This window comes from Pleurodeles waltl, chromosome 7 (assembly GCF_031143425.1).
Source record: "Pleurodeles waltl isolate 20211129_DDA chromosome 7, aPleWal1.hap1.20221129, whole genome shotgun sequence".
In the NCBI taxonomy this organism is placed as follows: domain Eukaryota; kingdom Metazoa; phylum Chordata; class Amphibia; order Caudata; family Salamandridae; genus Pleurodeles; species Pleurodeles waltl.
In genome coordinates this window covers 399820550-399842054 of record NC_090446.1, presented here as the reverse complement: position 1 = coordinate 399842054, position 21505 = coordinate 399820550, and the positions used below count along the sequence as shown (strand labels likewise).

General features: G+C 44.7%; 1 protein-coding gene across 2 annotated transcripts in view; it reads right to left on the bottom strand.

Moving 5' to 3' along the window:
- Window positions 1–21505, bottom strand: part of LOC138304113 (rho GTPase-activating protein 39-like) — a 598847-nt gene that overhangs the window by 26738 nt on the left and 550604 nt on the right. For both annotated transcript variants that reach the window (XM_069243876.1, XM_069243877.1), the window contains 2 exons: window positions 8119–8318; window positions 7571–7662 (listed from right to left, as the gene is read on the bottom strand). In XM_069243876.1, coding sequence (XP_069099977.1) covers window positions 7571–7662; window positions 8119–8318 — 292 coding nt within the window. The remainder of the gene's footprint in view (window positions 1–7570; window positions 7663–8118; window positions 8319–21505) is intronic.

The following is a 21505-nucleotide window of genomic DNA, read 5'->3' as shown; positions in this document are numbered from 1 at the left end:
AACCAGCCTTCAGTAGCCAGTCGCCGAGCTAGGGGAAGACTGATACCCCTGATCTCCGCAGATGAGCTGCAACCACCGCCATTACCTTGGTGAACACCCGATGGGCGCTGGTAAAGCTAAAGGGGAGCACGGTAAACTGAAAGTGCTTGTGGTCTATCTTGAACCGCAAGTAATGTCTGTGGCAGGCACAACAGGGATATAAAAATAAGCATCCTGCAAGTCCAATGCTACCATCCAGGCTCCTGGGTCCAGGACAGACAAAATCAATGTGAGCATTTTAAACTTCTCCTCCTTGAGGAAAAGATTGAGGGCTCGTAGGCCCCCTTTTTGGGGACCATAAGGTAGCAGGAGTAGCAATCACATCCTACTTCTGGCACTGGAACCCTCTCTATGGCTCCCTTGGACAAGAGGCACGCAACGTCCTCGCAGAGAAGGAACAGATGATCCTCTGTGATCTGATCGAAAGATCGTGGCATGGATCGAGGGGTAGTTTTGAAGGGGAGGGAGTAGCCCCTTCTGGCTATCTGCAAAACACACCTGTCTCAACGAATAAACTGCCAGTTGGGCAGTTAATGGCGAATTGTGCCACCAACTGGGTGTCCTTGATGGTAGAGAGTCAGACTAGGAGGGTTTAGAGGCTACTGCAGAGTGGTGGGAGGGATGGTGGGGGTAAATCTCTATCGCTGGCAACCTGACCTACAAGGTCGTTGGGTCCAGCACCTTCTGCCACGCAGAGGCTGGGCAGCATGTGCAGCACGATGGCTGGGCGGGAATTGGTGTAATTTGGAAGCACCTCCTGTAGCCGGCAAAAGGCAGATTTGGGGGGGGGGGGGGGGGGGGGGGGGGAAGTAACGGACGAGGGATTGCTGCAAAGCCCAAGAACCTGGCTGTAGCACAAGAATCCTTGAAGCGCTCCAGTGCACCTGGATAGCCCCCGAAAAGCCAGACATCCTCAACGAGGCATGGCGCCTTGGGGCCACTGTCATTAAAACTGATCCCAGGACTTGTGGCAGCACTTACGCAACCGTGTCACAGCGTGTGGGAATAACAGCCTAAAAGGCATGCGATGTTCACAGACCACAACGCAAGGCTGGCAGAAGAAACATCTTCACAAATGAATCCAGCCTGTTGGATTCCTATCTGGTGGAGCAGTAGGGAACGAGCCATGGGAAATACACACTTGGACCATCAAGCTCTCAGGGGTGGGGTGTTTTGTCTGAAAACTTGGGTCCCCATGTGTAGGTTGATGGTGGCAGGCAATCACCCTATTCATAGGAGCCACTGTGCTAGGTTTGGACCAGGTACCCAGAAGGACGTCCGTGAAGGCATCACTGAATGGGACAAGGGTTCAGAGGTGAAAGCACCCGTTTGCAGCAACCCTGTCAAGAGATTAGTCTTGACTGCCACCAAGGGTAGCTGAAGGTCCAGGACCCAGCCACCCTCCTCACCTCCACTGCATAAGAGGCTCCCTCCTCCATAGCCATGGTAGGGGGAGAAAGCATACCAGTATCTGGAGATGTGTCCAATCCACTGGCTTCACCCAAGTCCTCACACCAGTTCATTTATTCTTCATATAGCTGGTATTCTAAAGTTTACAGCGACCCCTCACATTCTTTCCAAGGCCTAGCCCAGCAGAAAAGGGCTCAGGATCCGAAAGAGGCTGAAATGCTTCTGCAGGTGTCAGTCAGGCAACACCCATCCGATTAGGTGTCAGAGTCAGGGATGACAAAGGGGATGGCGGTGCTGGTGGGTGCTAGAGGAGGCAGGAGCGTCGGCAATGGGACCGGTGCTGGGGAAGGTCAAGGTGATACAACCAGCGACGTTTTGGATCGAGGAGTGGATCCATTACAGCCCATCAGCGCAGAGGCTGAAGCTGCCAGTGCAAAACCTAATGAGGGCCACTTAGATCCAACTGGACTGAAACCGCTCTGGCAGGGTCAGATTTCCCAAAAATGATACACATGGCCTCATAAAATTCTTTCAATTGGGCATGCGTCGATCCAGCTCCCAGAAACTCGGGGAGGTGCTTAGTCACACATGCAGAGGTTTCGAAGAACAAGGCCTAAATGACAAAGCTCCCTTGTCACGTCGGCAGGTGACAAGTCTGAGAGTCCTTCGACTTCTTATTCTTTTTCTTGTACCTCAATTTACTAGATTGCCCCAAGGAATTTGAGTGGGATGCCTTCTGACTCTGCAACCAGTTACAGGACCTTCCTCTCAACCGAGACCTTGACCTACACAGAGTTGAGTGCCAGGCTGCCATCAGCTTTAGGGACCACTCCCTCAAAGTCATCAAATGAATGGCCAGGCACTCGGTGCACAACTTCGGGCCTGGTCGCAATCCAAACACCACAAGCAGGCGTGGTGCAGATCCATATGGATATCGCCCAATGGCAGGATCCGCAGGGCTCAAACCCCTTCTTCCGTGACAATATTCTCGACACACCAGGATTAAGCTAAAAAAGAATTAAACAAAAAGTTGAAAAAACAAACAGTCAAAAATTGACTGAGGGGTAGCTCTCTCTCGGATCAGCGCTGGCTGGTTTGGAAAGAAAAGAACTGACGTCAGAGCACCTGGGTGGAGCCTATATAGAACCTTTGACTTCTTTTCTGCCATGATGACGCAAACAATGGACACGGAGCTGATCGAAGGTACCTACCGGCGCACAGAGGTACTACTAAAAAAAAATCTTACGGATCTAGTCTGACGCCTGGGGAGATTTCAAAGGTAAGGAATCTGCAGCGAGAACTCTCAATCAGATAATATTAGTAGTGCAGGATGATTTTCAATGAACCTAAGTAGCTCTTATTACAGAAACAACTGGGAGACCCTTGCTCTATGCAGTTTTTTTTCACCGCACTCTTAAGCACACCACGTAATACCTCTCACTCTGCTTGCCTCATGCCACCATGCTTCTTTTGATTTCCTTTCAGGTACTTAAAGTTTTAGATCAACAGTATTTAGACCACTGCTGCAAACTGATCACAGATCCTTCTTCGCCATCTAACCACACCCATGTGTAACAGCTTCATTTTGTTCCAAGACACTCTAACAGACTGTTTTCAATCTACTCAACATCTACAATCTGGTTTATGTGCTTTCCACTCCAGAGACCGGGCTCATACATGTATCCAACAGGATCATATTTTAGGCAGAGCCTTTCAGACAGCCAAGCTGTCTAGTTGCAAAAGGCCTATTGTGGACTTACCAACCACTGTCTGTTGCTTCCCCCTATCCATCCCTCCACTGACACCAATGCCCACTATTTTTTCGTTTTTTATTTGATCTTGTGGAGCACTAGGCAGTACATTGCTGTTCTCCCCTCCATATTAAAAAGAAAACTGCTTTCTCGCTTTTTAATGTACTAATCTATCTCTGGTTGGAAGGTGCCACATCATTGTGTAGACGTGCATTCTTAATGACTTATGCCCGCACCAACAAAATCACGCAGCTGTGTCATCACTTCTTTTTCCCCCAAAACCTTTTGCCATGCTGTGCACCGTCACCATAAGGCACTGGCACCCTCAATACATCCCTGAGACAAGACTTAGGGGGTGATTCCAACTCGGGACCCGCCATTTGGCCCCCATGCTGCCAAAATACCGACGCCCCCATTCCAACATTCCCGCTGGGCCGGCGGGCGCTAACCATGTTAGCGACCGCCGGCCCAGCGGGAATGAGGCCTGCAACACATGAGCCGGCTCCGAAAGGAGCCGGCGGTGTTGCGGCCGTGCGACGGGTGCAGTTGCACCCGTTGCGCTTTTCACTGTCTGCTAGGCAGACAGTAAAAAGCTGGCCGGGGCCCTGTTAGGGGGCCCCTGCACTGCCCATGCCAGTGGCATGGGCAGTGCAGGGGCCCCAGGACACCCCTTACCGCCAGCGTCTTCCTGGCAGTGACAACCGCCAGAAACAGGCTGGCGGTATCCCCAGGGCAGCGCTGCCCTGGCGGATTCTCCCAGCCGGGGCAAAAATGGCGGGAAACCGCCGGCCCCGGCGGGCCGACTGCGGTTTTACCGCCGCGGTCAGAATGTCATTGGAAGCACCGCCAGCCTGTTGGCGGTGCTTCCCTCATTCGTGACCCTGGCGGTCCAAGACCGCCAGGGTCAGAATGACCCCCTTAATGGCTTTGCCAATTCTTGTCTTCCTATCTCACTAAATGATTTTTACAATGCAGCCCTTTGCTAACTCCTGGTAAATGCTTTTAAAACCAAGAACTTTTATTTCCTGCATCTTCTGTCACTATTTCCTGTATCTTCTGTCACTCTTCGGTCACTCTCTGCCAATCAACCCTACATTATCCCCACTGACATTCTGACGTTGTCTCCTCTACTGCGAACAATAGTGCTATTCAACTTTTACCATTGTACGCCTTCTCATCCGAAAGGAAAAAATACACATAATGCCTTATCATGAGGTGAGAAAAGATTTGCTCTATTATCCCGTATCTTCGATGATGCCTTGTAGGGTTTTGCAGTAATAGTTCTGTTTTGGCGTGGTTTAGGATCATGAAATTTTAAGCCACCCGTATCTGAATAGTGAGATTTATAATGCCTGAGAAAGGACAGCTACAGAGTGGAATATAAACCCAGACATGTGGCACAGGCTCAACCTCTGAATCACTGTCTGTTACTTGGCTCATGGGTCAAGTCCACTAACTCCTGTGACCAACGTGAAGTGGAAGGAGCAATACAACATCAGAGTCATTCAAAGACAGAGCAGCGGGTTGGAGGGTATGGAACTGCTTGCTGAAAAAGAGTCCGTGATAGACAAGGCTAAGGTAGTAGGGTTGGATTATGTAAACATTGTACAGCTTTCTCTGCAATCCAACTGGTTATTAGGCGATTATGCTCCAAGACGTGTTAATCTAAAATAGGCCAAATGCTAAGTGTTTTAACGTAGCAAAGATGGACGTGCAAATGTGCTATTTAAAGGGATTCAAAAATAAGAGCGCAAAGATGGCATTAGGCCCAACTATTATTGTTAATCAGAATACGTAAGTACCAAAAGAAGAGTGTAATAAAGATTCTCGCAATTAGTAACAAGACTGCTGGATTTAGATGGCAGCAGCACTAGACGCAGGGGACGGAGTCTGATCCTGCACCGTGTGACAACTGTCAGCCTAAACCTCCCGGCCAGCTAGCAGCAACTCACCAGTACCCAAGAGTAAAAGATGATTTGTGGCACTCCTTGGCATGTCATCTGAATTTCCCAGGGAAATTGTGGTGGAACACATCTTACCCCTTTCTCTCAGTCACATATGTCTCACACAAAGGCAAAAAGGACGCAGGGCGAGGTTCAATATGTTTTACTGAATCAACTGCATTCCATGCAAAAAGGCATGTAGGGCGATTATGAGGATGATAAAACATAATAAAAGCAAGGCAGTGACAAGGAGAGTGAAACATAGGAAAAGCTCCACCATACTGTCACAACAATGGTCTAACATCCCTAACTGCACTACTAATATTCTCTACAAGAGCATGGCAGTGTAAGCCCTAATCTACCTATAAGGCCCATTGGAGAGCCCCATACCTGCGACTGCAGGTTAAGAAGAGGTCGGTTGCTCTACCTCCAATTCTCCCACATAGAGGAAGAGACTGCGTTAGCGACATGGAGTGTACGATGGCAACTAGTTGTAATTCCCCTCTATTGTGTAGGGGCAGTGAGGTGCTTTATAATAAAACATCTGATGTTCTGAGAAAACGTCCCTGACGTGACAAAACATATTTTTCTGTGTATAAGAGTTGGCGACATGATGAACGCTTTGTACCATATCCGCAACTCAAATTAACTCATAATAATACTAAAACTGTACTCATTATTAAATTATACTAATCCATCACTAATTCTTGTTGGGTACCGGAGTAGCGTGCTACTCATCGAAAAGTGCTTCGACGCCTCGTCAGGGGTAGTAAGCGCTATATAAATACGATTACAATACAATACAATACAATACAATATCACATACTACCTTGGACAGAGCACAGAATGAAAATGCTGTGCAGAGAAAAGAATAACAGAAGTCTGTGTAAAAGGACAAGCTAATAAAATAATAAAAACATTTACGCTAAAAGAAGGCTTCTGCTAAAACAATAGAAAAATAAAAATGCATGACTAAGTGAAAGAGCACAAGCTGCAGGTCTAGGCTAAAATACCGTGCCTGTGTAATAGCTAATGTAACCTCATGACAAGAGCATAAAGTGGCATTCTATACATATATTAATAATAATCAGGGTGTAGTACTTATATAAAATACTTAAAAGATGCCAAAGCACTTAACCAACAGATTCTACATATTCATAAGCAATCACAGTAAATCCTACCCTCGACTTCTTCAAAAACGTGCCGAGTGCACCTTGAAGAGACCTATCAAGTTTGACATGTTAATTCTGACACATGGGACCTTGGGAAATTAGAATGCAAGTCTATGTGGTTTAGTAGCTCTTACTGGTGCCACTAAGGTGTAATAACACCTGTTTCCATTTAAAAGCCATTGCAGTTTGTCTAAAATCTTTTTTTCAAATAGTTTCTTTAGTAGAACATTCCAGTGTTCCTTCTGGACCGTGTCTTATTCCTGTTTTGTGAGTTGAGGAGGATTCAAACATGAAATTAGATAGTCTGATTAAGGCGTTATTACCGAAGCCCTCAACTTTACACTAATTCCACAACTCTAGACTGTTCAAAATAATAATGGAAAAAACAATAAAGAAGTACGTATTGCATATCTCTGTAAATTACTTTATGTACAAAAATAAGCAACATTTTAGAAAATGCAAAGGAGTGGGGATTCTTAACCTAAAAACAGGATCTTTAATTTTGTACTACAGGCATAACAGTGCTTTCAATATAAAGCTCCCTGCTGGTTCCCCAAAATACTGTTAATGTGGTTTTGAAAACATGAACAGAGCCCTCATTTTTGATGGTCATGATGCTAGATCCATTAAAAGCAGGAGACAAGTTTTGACTTTTTTTTAAACCCGCACTTGACGTGTGCAGCTTCCTCATGGCGAAGAAGGTGAATGAAGGTTGGCCACCTCCAATGCACTACCAAGCAGGTCGGTCCGCCTCTTTATCCCAAGCCAAATAACGCAGCGTGATCTTCATAAATGTTGTAGAATGTAATTTGATAACCATTCAAGGCAAAATATCCTCTTTTTGAGCACTGGGTCACTAGAGTGGCAAAGATTACAAACCTCCCAAAAACACCCTCTGGCAAGAAAAGTATCAGTCACATGTTTGTCCTTTAGTTGTTTCCAAAAGTACCCTTTACAGGGTAACCAACTAACTAAGGAGGATCTTGTACATAGCTTGACCGGATGTCCCTGAGCAGCCTTAATTTACTGTTAGAAGAATTGCTTTGGAAACAAATATAAAACCTAGGACACAGAACAATCATGAGGATCTGTGGGCTCCACACTTCAGGACACGATCCTGAAGACACACATCCTGCCAACAGACATAGTTTTGCTTGCCAGGACAAAATATTTGCATATTCACACAGATATGCAGTGAAGTGCAGCTGCTGGATTCTAGGAGCATGTATATACACAAACAAGAATGTTTTCTTACCTGGTACTGTGGGATCCACTAGATTATTAGGAATCCGCCACTGATCCACTTGTAGCTTCAGTGCATTGACTTCATCAATATCGCCAGGTACTCTGCAAACAAACGCACAAAGGCATCAGCACCCCACATATGTGCCAGTAAACTCTACTAAAAATATGCTAAAGGGTTATTTAGGCAATTTGTGCCAATGACCAAATCCTGATATTTTTTCAGAAACCAATAACAAGAGGTAACAGAGTGAAATACGTGTAACTGTGGATTTTCAGCTTAATTTATTACACCTTTATAGACCTGCATACACACTTGAACCCCATTTTAGGATTATATTACATCTATGTTTTTATCTTCGATCTCCACTTCAATTTACTCTAGTGGTGACTGTGCACATAAAATAAAGAATTAACAGTCATGGCAGCAGTGGTGTCTATGGATAACCAGATCTCAATTTATACATTACTCTTTCAGGCAGTTCCATACTGTAACAGATCTAGAGTAAACGCTTTTAATAAAAACAGATGGCACGATGTTCCGTAGGCATTAAAATACACCTGAATATTCCTTCAGTCTGCTCTCCACCCAGTGCCAGGACTTGTTCTGAGAGCTGCGTCTGTACCCAGGGAAGCTTCCGGTCTGGAAACAATTCCTGCTGCCGCAACATGATCTCTTCCAGGGAGCTCCCAAACAGTGATGGTGTCAAGATGGCATTCCGAGCATGCTCGATTTCTTCCAGTGTTGGTTTCCGGATGCCCTGGAAAGCAAACGTAATGCAGAGTCATAAGTATATGTGTACAGATAAGACGGTGAAAACGTCCAGCATGGACTGTGTGCAAAAACATCATATCCAAGATTACTACCACAATTATTTGTAACCTTTTACAGTCACAACGATGGACTTTGAGCCATAGCCATAGCTAACTGACACTACTGTCTCAAAGCCATATCCAAGATTACCACCACAATTATTTGTAACCTCTGACAGTCACAATGATGGACCTTCAGCCATGGTCGTAGCTGATTGAAACTACTGTTTCAAAGCTTGAGGCTGCCCTGTAACTCAGCCTAGATGCAGTTTTCTGTCTGCAACACCTCAGTTGCCCACTTCCAACACCAACAGTCAAGCATACTGTTGTCTCTCAGTATTCTTCAACCATTAAGGACTGCAACCAAATAATTACAAAACATTGTATTTATCTATTTCAGGATGTTACTTTTCTGACACACTGGCCTTTAATCTTCCAAAAACTTTGAAACTCTCACTTAGAAGTTGAAAATCTGCTATGACTTAAGTGTTAGCATGTGAGCATCAAGGATGCAAAACATTAAGGCCCCTCATTACGACCCTGGTGGTCGGTGTTAAAACGGCGTTAAGACCGCCAACAGGCCAGCAATGAAAAAAAGGGATTTTGACCCTGGTGGTAACCGCCATCACAGACAGCCACTTTAACACACTGACCACCAGGGTGGTAATGGTCGCTGGGCTGGAGACTTCAGTGCCAATCTTACCGCCACGAAAACCATGGCGGTAAGCACTATCAATGCCAGGGAATCCCTTCCCTGGCACTGATAGGGGTCTCCCCACGCCCTTCCCAGAGTCCTCCCCCACGCATCCCTCCCTCTTCTGCCCTCCCACACATATACACACCCACACGCGCACCCATATACACACAAGCACACACTCATACACACCACCACCCATGCATGCACACATACATACCCACACAACGCAACACACACCAACATACCTTGTCACACACACTGTAGGAAGTTGGCTCTGTATGCACTATTTCAAAGTAAGGAATAGTATGCACGGAGTCCAAGGGTTCCCCTTAGAGGTAAGATAGTGGCAAAAAGAGATAATTCTAATGCTCTATTTTGTGGTAGTGTGGTCGAGCAGTAGGCTTATCAAAGGAGTAGTGTTAAGCATTTGTTGTACACACACAGGCAATAAATGAGGAACACACACTCAAAGACAATTCCAGGCCAATAGGTTTTTGTATAGAAAAATATATTTTCTTAGTTTATTTTAAGAACCACAGGTTCAAGATTTACATGTAATACTTTAAATGAAAGGTATTGCAGGTAGGTACTTTAGGAACTTTGAATTAGCAAAATAGCATATATACTTTTCACATAAATCACATATAGCTATTTTAAAACTAGACACAGTGCAATTTTCAACAGTTCCTGGGGGGAGCAAGAGTTTGTTAGTTTTTGCAGGTAAGTAAACCACCTACGGGGTTCAAGTTTGGGTCCAAGGTAGCCCACCGTTGGGGGTTCAGAGCAACCTCAAAAGTTACCACACCAGCAGCTCAGGGCCGGTCAGGTGCAGAGGTCAAAGTGGTGCCCAAAACGCGTAGGCTTCAATGGAGAAGAGGGTGCCCGGTTCCAGTCTGCCAGCAGGTAAGTACCTGCGTCTTCGGAGGGCAGACCAGGGGGGTTTTGTAGGGCACCGGGGGGGACACAAGTCCACACAGAAAGTACACCCTCAGCGGCACTGGGGCGGCCGGTTGCAATGTGTAAACAAGCGTCTGGTTTGTAATTGAAATCAATGGGAGACCAAGGGGTCTCTTCAGCGATGCAGGCAGGCAAGGGGGGGGGGGGGGGGGGCTCCTCGGGGTAGCCACCACCTGGGCAAGGGAGAGGGCCTCCTGGGGGTCACTCCTGCACTGGAGTTCGGATCCTTCAGGTCCTGGGGGCTGCGGGTGCAGAGTCTTTACCAGGTGTCGGGTTCTGAGAGCAGGCAGTCACAGTCAGGGGGAGCCTCGGGATTCCCTCTGCAGGCGTCGCTGTGGGGGCTCAGGGGGGTCAACTCTGGCTACTCACGGTCTCGCAGTCGCCGGGGAGTCCTCCCTGAAGTGTTTGTTCTCCACAAGTCGAGCCGGGGGCGTCGGGTGCAGAGTGGCAAGTCTCACGCTTCCGGCGGGAAACGCAAGTTGTTTTAAAGTTGCTCCTTTGTTACAAAGTTGCAGTCTTGGGTGAACAGAGCTGCTGTCCTCAGGAGTTCTTGGTCCTTCTAGATGCAGGGCAGTCCTCTGAGGCTTCAGAGGTGGCTGGTCCCTGGGGAGAGCATCGCTGGAGCAGTGTCTTTAGAAGTGGGGAGACAGGCCGGTAGAGCTGGGGCCAAAGCAGTTGGAGTCTCCGTCTTCTCTGCAGGGTTTTTCAGCTTAGCAGTCCTCTTCTTCTTAGGTTGCAGGAATCGGAGTTCCTAGGTTCTGGGGAGCCCTTAAATACTAAATGTAAGGGCGTGTTTAGGTCTGGGGGGTTAGTAGCCAATGGCTACTAGCCCTGAGGGTGGGTACACCCTCTTTGTGCCTCCTCCCAAAGGGGGGGGGGGGGGTCACATTCCTACCCCTATTGGGGGAATCCTCCATCTGCAAGATGGAGGATCTCTAAAAGTCAGAGTCACCTCAGCTCAGGACACCTTAGGGGCTGTCCTGACTGGCCAGTGACTCCTCCTTGTTTTTCCTCCGTGGCCGGAGGGGGCGGGCAACTCCACTAGCTGGAGTGCCCTGGGGTGCTGTAACAAAGGGGGAGAGCCTTTGAGGCTCACCGCCAGGTGTTACAGTTCCTGCAGGGGGAGGTGATAAGCATCTCCACCCAGTACAGGCTTTGCTACTAGCCACAGAGTGACAAAGGCACTCTCCCCATGTGGCCAGCAACATGTCTGGTGTGTGGCAGGCTGCTAGAACTAGTCAGCCTACACGGATAGTCGGTTAAGGTTTCAGGGGGCACCTCTAAGGTGCCCTCTGGGGTGTATGTTACAATAAAATGTACACTGGCATCAGTGTGCATTTATTGTGCTGAGAAGTTTGATACCAAACTTCACAGTTTTCAGTGTAGCCATTATGGTGCTGTGGAGTTTGTGCACGACAGACTCCCAGACCATATACTCTTATGGCTACCCTGCACTTACAATGTCTAAGGTTTATGCTTAGACACTGTAGGGGCACAGTGCTCATGCCCTCACCTATGGTATAGTGCACAGGGCTGTAAGGCCTGCTAGAGGGGTGACTTATCTATACTGCATAGGCAGTGTGAGGTTGGCATGGCACCCTGAGGGGAGTGCCATGTTGACTTACTCGTTTTGTCCTCACCAGCACACACAAGCTGGCAAGCAGTGTGTCTGTGCTGAGTGAGGGGTCTCCAGGGTGGCAGAAGATATGCTGCAGCCCTTAGAGACCTTCCCTGGCATCAGGGCCCTTGGTACCATGGGTACCAGTTACAAGTGACTTACCTGCATGCCAGGGTGTGCCAATTGTGGAAACAAAAGTATAGGTTAGGGAAAGAACACTGGTGCTGGGGCCTGGTTAGCAGGCCTCAGCACACTTTCAAATCAAAACTTAGCATCAGCAAAGGCAAAAAGTCAGGGGGTAACCATACCAAGGAGGCATTTCCTTACACACACGCATTCACAACACACAACATACACTCACATTCAGCCATTCACGCACACATTCAACGTGACTCACACCTGCATGCACGCATACCAAAACATACACCCCCACATACACACAACACCCCCCACATACATACAACACCCCACCTCCTGTCAGAGTATCCGACTTACCTGCTTGCAGGGGGTCCTCCGGCTGGAGATGGTCTGCGGCGCTGCTGTCAGCAGCAGCGTCCACCAGCAAACACCACCAGGCCGCATCATTGGTCATGATCCGGTTGGCGGTGTTTCACTGGCATTGCGGTGCTGCTGTCAGCAGCGCTGCCTTACCGCCGTCTGCTGCCATGACCGTCGGCGGTATTCCGCCAGCATTCTGGCGGAATACCGCTGGCGGTCATGAAATGCGTAGAAGGCTGGTAGCCACGGCGGTGGCACATTGACAGCCGTGGTGGTAGGCGGCAGTTACCGCCAAAGTTATAATGAGGGCATAAGTCCTTATCCTATGACTTCCTAGTAATAGTAGATGGCAGTGCCAGGTGAGCTTGGAAGTTGAGTAGCATAGGACTGAGCAGTTGGACGACCAGTATTATCAATGGTCTATCACAAGTAGGTAGAGTCCAGATCTAAACTGAATTACAATTGGCCTTTGTTGTTTGCTGAATACTGTGAGAGGAACTGAAATTTGATGGATCTATTTTCTGTGTGTGCTGGCTTGGTCTGAAATCAGTGAAACTATTCTTGTATTTATTTTAGTTTGGGGATCACGGGGTGTGTCCAGGAACAATGTAGACATGCTCGTGGGGACACAATGTTTATTTGGCGCTCTCTTTTCCTCATCTGAAAGCCTCAGTGATTTGTTGTATATTCACAAGTTGCCTGTAGGGGACATTGTTCGGATCAGCTTTCAGTTTAATACTGAAAGTATTTCATAATTCAAGGCCTGCAAATCCTAAAGGGGCTTCGCTTCTAAAAGTGATTAGCTGATTGTGGCAATTTTCACATCACTGCACTGTACTATTCTGATGAGATTGCATTGTGTGACAACTTATACATCAAGAGTGTGCTTAAGGTCCTACAAGATACTGTGAAGACAAAGTGACTATGGGAAGATCTATACAGTGTCGATTTGAAAGACAACTAAGGAAGCAAAACTGGCAACAGTGACTAAGGATTACAGAAATTGGAGCATTACCCTAAATAATAAGTTGTTATGTCAAGAAATATGACACTAGGAAAAAAACTTCTCTCTTGTATAAAATATTTACAGTTTAGCTACACTTATGGGGACTAATTCTTGGTTACCCTAATAATGGCATGTAATGTTAAAAAAAGAACCCAAAACTGACTGACAGTGTACCAAATTGGCTACCGCAGATAGGTGATTCATGAAAGAGTTCAAAGCCTCTTTTGACGAAAATTTCTTGAAGTAAGACTGTCAAGGTCCATTTAGTTAACAAGACAAAGGCTTAATCTTGAAGCTGGTAGGACTAAGTGATTCAGGTTACTCTTCGTTTGTTATGTCATAATAAGCACAGCAGCAAGTAACACGTAATTTGCTTTGATCTTCAGTGACACCTAAGGCTTGGACAGAAGATGGTGCTCATGTTTCATACTGCTAAGTATAGCTTAATATTTTAAACCTGCTGCTGATCATGATCAAAATATTAATCAACAATGGTTTCAAAATTGATGTGTGAATGGCAGATTATGATGAGCTAAGGAAAAAGGCAAAATGTTTTTGATAATGTGAGTTATTTATCAGATTTCAGTTACCGAAGTATATTAAACTTGTCCAATGCCTAGAAATAAGAAGAATACTTGTGCATTTTAGATTTGGTCCCCGTCTAAAACTGTGTGTCGCTGTGGCATGGCCAATAAAGCACTGGAGATTCAGGGTTTGAAACTGTACAGAACGTTTTATATTTTTGTAGTGTGCTACTTTTATTGGAGAATGCACGTTTCAATATTTATGAATGATTTTGTTGTTGAAAATGATAATGTCACTGTAACAAAACAGTGATTAGACTTTTTTTTGTAATACAAAATACACGTTTATATGGTTTTATTAAACAATTCTGCAGAACCTTCAACAGACTACCTCACTGAGCATTTCATAACACACCTAACTAAGAGTAGTTTTTATAATAGACTAATCCTACAGCATATTTTACAATGAACAAACCAGCAGAGGATACAATGGACAAGCATCAAAGCAAAGTTTACATTGGACTACTCTTGATGCAATGGTCACAGAGGGCCCGAACTTCAGCAGGATTTATAATAGACTAACCCTAAAATAGAGTTAACAATGACCTAATTCTACAGCACGGTTTACATTGAACTAAATTTACAGCAAGCAACAGAAAGGAATCTCTACCTATACTGTTTAATACGGACTAACCAAGAAACATAGTTTACAATTGACTAAGCTGTACAGCAAAGCACAGAACAGACTATGCCCACAACATTACTGACACCTGAATAACACCACAGTCCTCTATTCCGGAGGGTTACGCTACCATGCCTTGATAACTACTCGAAATTATGCACTTCAAGAAGGGCCTCTCTTACTCTGAGATCAAATTATCAGAGAAAGTCAGTATGGAGATATAAAGGCGGTTGGGCCATGTGAAAGCTTGGAATAGCCAGTTCTTTTTTGGTTCCATGCTAGACTTGGTAATCGAGTTACATTCAAGCGAATGCTGATCGCCTGCTGTGGAGAACTGTCTTCAGGTGGAAAGTACGGAGCTGAGGGTTCACTTGCATATCAACTGTTTGGAGCTCCTGGATGGATCCTCAGTGGAAATGTGCTTCTTAAATGACAAAATCAGTGTTGCATCCTTCCAAGGATGGAAATTACTGGGATTCTCCAATCCTTCTACCCTATTTTCAGGTTCTTCTTATTGGTCAGAGGAAAGAGATCAACTTGAGAGGGTCATCAATACCGTGGGCAATGGGCTAAAACATTACTCATATTTTACCTTTTTGTGATATGGTGGACGAGGGTAAGCCTTATTATATGACAAAGTTCTGCAGATCAACAGTGTCAGCAGGACATGCCCAGGTTGGAAAGCACCATTTAATTTACAGCTTTTATGGTGATTTAGGTTACTCAGACCCCAAAAATGCAGATTTTCAAAGCTATGGCATGACAACACAGCTCACTTGTGGTTTCAGAAGTTGTCCGATAAGAACTCCTAGTTTAAGGAACAGATGGCAAACACTGTCCATGCTTTTGGGCTTAACATCTTGCAAAAGAGATTAGACTGGATGAGCACTGGATTAAGCACAAAGAGTTTTTAATCGAGACGGCGTAATGTATTCAGTTTTTGTACCCAGCTTTTCAAAGGCACGCCTCTGTGTAAAGCACAGTATCTCAAGCATTATGACCAAACGACAATGGTGCAGTGGTGTGGAAATGTAATACGCATTCTTTCTGCAAACTGTTTGACTTTGGTTTTTCCATCCACACTAGATAAGTAGGTTTGTTGGGTGATGAAGGAGGTCTGTTTCGATAACATCCATTTGGCATCCACCGAGTTTACTTAAAATAAATCCAATTTTAAGCCATTAAAGGATTTCACCACAGTAACAAACTTACAGCATAACCCTCACCCTCCTGACTGCCATAGAAGGTAAAATGTCCTAGGCTGAAGGAAAGTTATAGGTCCAATAAGGACAATTAGGTAAGGGTTATCCCCGACTCAACTGTCAACTCCTGATGTTATTTCAATGTTATAGCCTTCCCATTGCCCATATTAAATATGTTCACAAGTCTATGCTAACAATGGAATTCTATTCACAAGCTTGAGGTTTGATTTTGTTTTGTTTCACAACAGAAGCAAGAGGAGAAGAGTTCGATGCAGATTTGACAACAGGGGTGTAATGAGTTTATCCAAGACATTTATGCAAAGAGATGGAGATAATCTTCATGCTTTTTAAGGTTGCAGGGCAGCTGACTGGTAGAAGACTTATGATGTTTGGTACTTATGTCCCTAAGGGTTCTGGGAAATACACTTTTTCTGATGTGTTTTGTCACTAGCTGCTGTATTCTGTCTGTAAATAAATGTTAGCATAATCCTCACTTTGTTCATCTAACAGAACTGCAACTTACTTTCACAGTACCTACACAATTTTACATTCTGCATTTTAATTAATCGTGAGATGTCTAAAAGATTATTTCCCAGCAGAATTTCTATTATGAAGATAATTTTGAATAACATTCTATTGCATAATGTGTACAGGTTAGTTGTATTCTATATGGGACAAGGATAGAGCATATCATTCCCATATAATAATTACCCTAATAATTAATCTAGTTTGTTGGCATTTATCAATTCCACATCATAAAACCATGCAATACATAGCTATTTCTGAGTTAATGACCAGATCATTCTTTACCTTCCATAAAGGAAGGCTGTATGGGTAAATGAGAAACAGTCTGGTAGGAATGGGCAGTTATTCATAGCAAACCCCAATACTAGCGTCTTCTAAAAGGTCTGGTAATTGTTACTGGTGTTTATGGAAGGGACCAGGCAGCAGGAGGACATCAAAGAGGTAGGTGTCTGTTAGGCTCCCTGCAACACAAAGAACATCTCCACCTATTTGTGGCAATACTTTGTCCACCCATTTTACTGGGAAAGGTGATGGAACCTCTGAAGTTGTAAATACGTACTAATCAAATGGGGACTCACACATAACCAGGCAACTGCACAAATCACTGTTTTCAATTGAATTTAACTCAATCAACCTCTCTATATATACCAGAGAGATCACAAGTGTTTATACTTCATCAGAGGTTGGGAAAGCAATGTACCACTGATGGCCTCCAGAATAAAATAAGGTGTAATTTCCAGGTATGATTACTTAACTATGGATAAACCACTATAATTATGTGATTCTGCAGCTGCAGTGTTTACACCATAATTGTGGATTTGCCGCACTTGCCATAAAAGCATGTCGGAGATTTCAACAAAAAAATGTTTATGGTTCAGTTTGATCAAAAGTCACTAAAAAAGCATCCGGTGACTTGTAGGTACAGACCCTCTGCAAAGGTTGACTGGTCACATTTTAGTTATTGATTGCTGATTTACAGTATTAAGGAAGTACTAAAGAGGTGAATAGTTTGCCCAAACAGTACTAATATGTAAAAATTACAAAACAGGGAATTAATACTACCACAGAAGGTTTTGCATAACGCTGCCTAATTTACCTTTTTCCTGACTACAGAGCAATAACAAAGTGGGTTATTTTCCGAGCTTTCTTACTAAGTTATGGTCCTGAGGGGCAGGACAAAGGTTGAGGTTCTAGCTCACTGCATATTTAAAACTACAAGCGGAATAGATTTAGACCAACACAAACATCTGGCTATATATGATGATAGGAAATTGGTTTTGCCTCTCTCCTAGCTGCTTTGGGCTCAGTATAAGGACACTTGCAGAGCAATAGCAGCTGATGGTACTCAGGATCCTATGATGAAGTGTAATTCCTGGGCCTTGCAGCATGCTGTTCTATACAGTAAAATAAAAAATATTTTCATTTACTGCCCAGTTACTTTCCTTGTTTAAGCAAGTAATTTCATTAACATTCAATTTATACCAGAGCTTTAGGGTGGGTTGACTCCTCAAACGAGCTTAGAATGGTTTAACAACTGCAGTAACAAACATGATTTGCAAAGGCAATGGGTCTTGTCTCTGTGATGTAATGGCTTTGCGAATCCCTTTTTATGATGCTGTGAAGCATCAGCAAAATAAATAAATATATATAGAAAAAATTGAGCTGCGATGTGCAAATAGGAAGTATACTTCATGACGCCACTGGTGCCGCATTATTTAGTATGCACATGCATATGTTACCAGACTTGTGCGTGACTAATGAATAGCGTGCACATAATTTTCTTTACTGATCTATGATGGTGGACACCACTTGGATTGGTAAATAAAAAAAAAATATATATATAGCAGCCTGGCAGCAAAAGTCAACTGCCAGGCCCTCCAAAAAAATAATGATTCCTTTTTTTAATGCCCTCGAGGGCAGGAAAGACTCATGAAGGAGCCAGTGTGAGGGGATCAAGAGAGAGAATGCGTGTAGCAACAGATGGGAGGGATAATTGGGAGACAAGAAAATAATGTATAAAGTAAAATAAAAAAAGCCAAAGAGGATGCAAAGGATAGGGTGGGGGGGGGGGGGGGGAGAGAGCAGCACAGAGCACATGGGAAAGTGGAATGGGTGAAATAAAAAGGGGCATATGAGGGAATGAGCAAGTGGGGAGGAGGGAGCAATAGTGAGCACTCGAGGAGGTGGTGGAAGGATTTGGTGAGAAGAAAGCAACACACGAGTGACAGATCCTGAAAACACGGTCAAAAAAGTATTTTCCTAAATGTGAGCAGTGAAAAGATACAAATTTCAATCAAAACCGGCGGTAACCACAGCAAATCTCAAGGGGTGATGGTGGAGGGGACGACGGGGGATGGGGTAAATACAGTTTTTTTTAAAGTATCTGTTACCGATGCCTCGCTCTTCTCTTCTGGTGTCCCCGCATTCTCTGGGACACCACCACAGGCTTCCCAGCAATCCTAGCGCTGCTCTCATGCTAACCCTAGCATGACAGCAGCACCAGGATTGGCCTTAGCAGCTTGGTCTGCCACTCAGACAGTGCACGGGAGACTGTGCAGTTTCTGTTGGAGAATCCTAAGTGTGCATGTGAGTCTGGCCAGGCTGAGACAGCCGACCAAACACACTTGCGCACTTAGTGCACAGACTCCACTCCCCCTCCCATGGCACAGCCCCGCACCGTCCCACACATGCTGCTGCCTGAGCCAGCAGCTGTAAAAAAAAATTAAAAAAACAATAATGAAATAAAATATTGTTTTATTTTACAGCTGCTGGCTCTTAGCTGGGGGGATTGGTGGGAGACTCTTTTCCGCCACTGCAGATTAGCTGCCCCTGATCAAAACTATGATATAAAGGGTATGTTAGAGGGAAGGGATAAACACAAGAAGGGGAATACAAGCCACTGAATAAGAAGCAAGCAAATGACAGTGACAATAAAGACAACCCATGGGAAGCTGTGGGTGGGCTTTAAGCCCACTGCAAGTTCTTGGTATGATCCACAAGAAGTTCTTGCTTACAGACAAATTAAAGATAGAAAAACATTGTTGCTCTGTTGTCCTTACTAGCTCGAACTGACACCACAGATTTGTAAACCATCACGTCATGATGTGATTTTTCTTTTAAACTTATATTGTATTTTTCAGAAAAGAATGGAAATAGAACAGCACAGCAGAACATAAACATAAAGCAACCATTCCCATGAGTGAGTCATCATAACAAAATTATAGCAACAGTTCATACAAGTAACTGTATAAAAAAAAAAGCTGTCATATTGTTCATCTGCACCTACCTTGTCAGTCTGCACCTTTTGCCACCAGGTAGTTATATAGCCAGGATCAGGAAAGCATTTTTTGTCTTGATAATCCCTTTATCACATTTTGACAATTCTTCACAATCCTTTCTAAATGAAAGTCTCATGCACCTCAGCTCCTTCCAGGAAAGTTTCAGAGTGATCCATCAAGCAGGGCCAAGATAAAAAAAAGGGGGTAGGGCCCCAAAATGCATTTTCCCTATGCAATTTTCCACAGAGAAATTGAACAGCGATTCCGCAAAAATTGCATTACACCAAATTTGGCGGAAAGCTCAATCTCGGTCCAGAAAATTAGCTTTTTGTGATTTGGAGCAAATGCGTAAATCTGTTCAGTAGTCTTTGCGGAACTACAGTTAGAAATGTATGTACATTTCACAAAGCAGATCCACCTCTGATCTGCCATGGAGGATCTGATGGTGGATGACAGCTACTAACTGGGGTGGACCCCCCATCTACAAGCTCAACTGCGTATTGTGATTGGCCAGCCAGAACCTGAATAAAAAATTGCCGCCCTAGGACTCAGGGCCCTAGAACATAAAAATAAATAAGGTATAAGGGGGAAGAGTAAGGGTATCCAGAGGGGCCCCTCCTGGGGTTAAAATTAAAAATAAATTATTTTTCATCTGTGTGGGAGGGGTAAGAGGGCATTACTAAAAATAAATATAAAAAAGGGGGTTGAGCGCCTGTGGGGCGGGAGCCCAATCCGATGCTGCTCACAGCCAAAAGCCATGCCACCACGGGGGGTCGGGTCCTGCGAGGGGTTGGTTGCAGGGCCTGGTCGGTGCCTAATTCCACGCTGTGCACAGCCTTAAACATCTTACTTTAGGTTAAAAATAAATAAATAATTGATAAAAACAAGGTTAAAATGGCATTATAGTTAGGTACTGTAATAATATCTTATTCAATGACTGCACTCATAACATCCTTAATCACATCCAAATTACATAATTGATAACAACACTGTGCATGACTGTGTATACTACTACCATCATTTAGAGTTGGGCCCGGATGTGTGAAAGTTGTTTTTTTTAAGTAGAAATATTTTTATTCAGAAGGTAATGAACGGGGTCATCAACTCCATTGTTAGATTGTTTTCCCGCAAAGTGGGTGAGGACTGAATGTGAAGTGAGGGGATACATAAAGAGATGCCCATGCATACGAGGAAAAAACAATATTAAGTGACTCTGCAGAAGCCATAGGCATCTGGGGAAGAGGGCAGGGGTATGTGACTCTACAGCACTACATGCCATGAACAGATGCTTAGAGGGCAAGCAACACTTTCCATTCGATTCATGTGTGGCTCTATATACACATGCTGTGCCTAGACTGCAAAGCAGTCCTCCCAAACAGTGGTGGCTAGCCTGTGGGTGTTGCAGCAGATTGAAAGAGCATAAGAAGAAGTGCCTAGCCAACATTAGCTAGTTGGCAGGGTAGGACACCCACGAAGTAATGTTTTGAGAAAGTGTCTGGTGTGGGCCAGATTGCTGTTTTGCATGTTTCAGCTAGAGGGATGTTTCCCAGGAAAGCCATAGAGGCTAATTTCTTCTAAGTAAAGTGTGGTCTAGGAGGAGCGGGAAGAGTCCTAGCCCAGAAACCTGCAAGTGAAGTAAGTAACAGACAATGGGCCGGATTACAACTTTGGAGGAGGTGTTAATCTGTCCCAAAAGTGACGGTAAAGTGACGGATATACCACCAGCCGTATCAAGAGTCCATTATATCCTATGGAACTCGTAATACGGCTGGTGGTATATCCGTCACTTTACCGTCACTTTTGGGACGGATTAACACCTCCTCCAAAGTTGTAATCAGGCCCAATGACTTGTACTATGGCTTTGAATGGCTCAATTTTTTGAGTGACAGTAGTACACAAATCTCTTCCACTTGGCCATGTAGCAGTCACAGGTGGTAGGTCTGTGAGCTTCCTTGAGAATGCTTATGTATTCTGATGGAAGATTAAGGTATCCAAATTCTATGACCTCAGGAGGCAGATCACAATGATGAGGGACCTTGGTGCCTGATTTCTCCATGGTTCTGTGTGAGAAGGTCTGCTTGTTGGGGAGCCTCTCGTGCGGAACCAGTGAGAGTTTGAGCAGAGTCATGAACCAGAGATGGCAGGCGC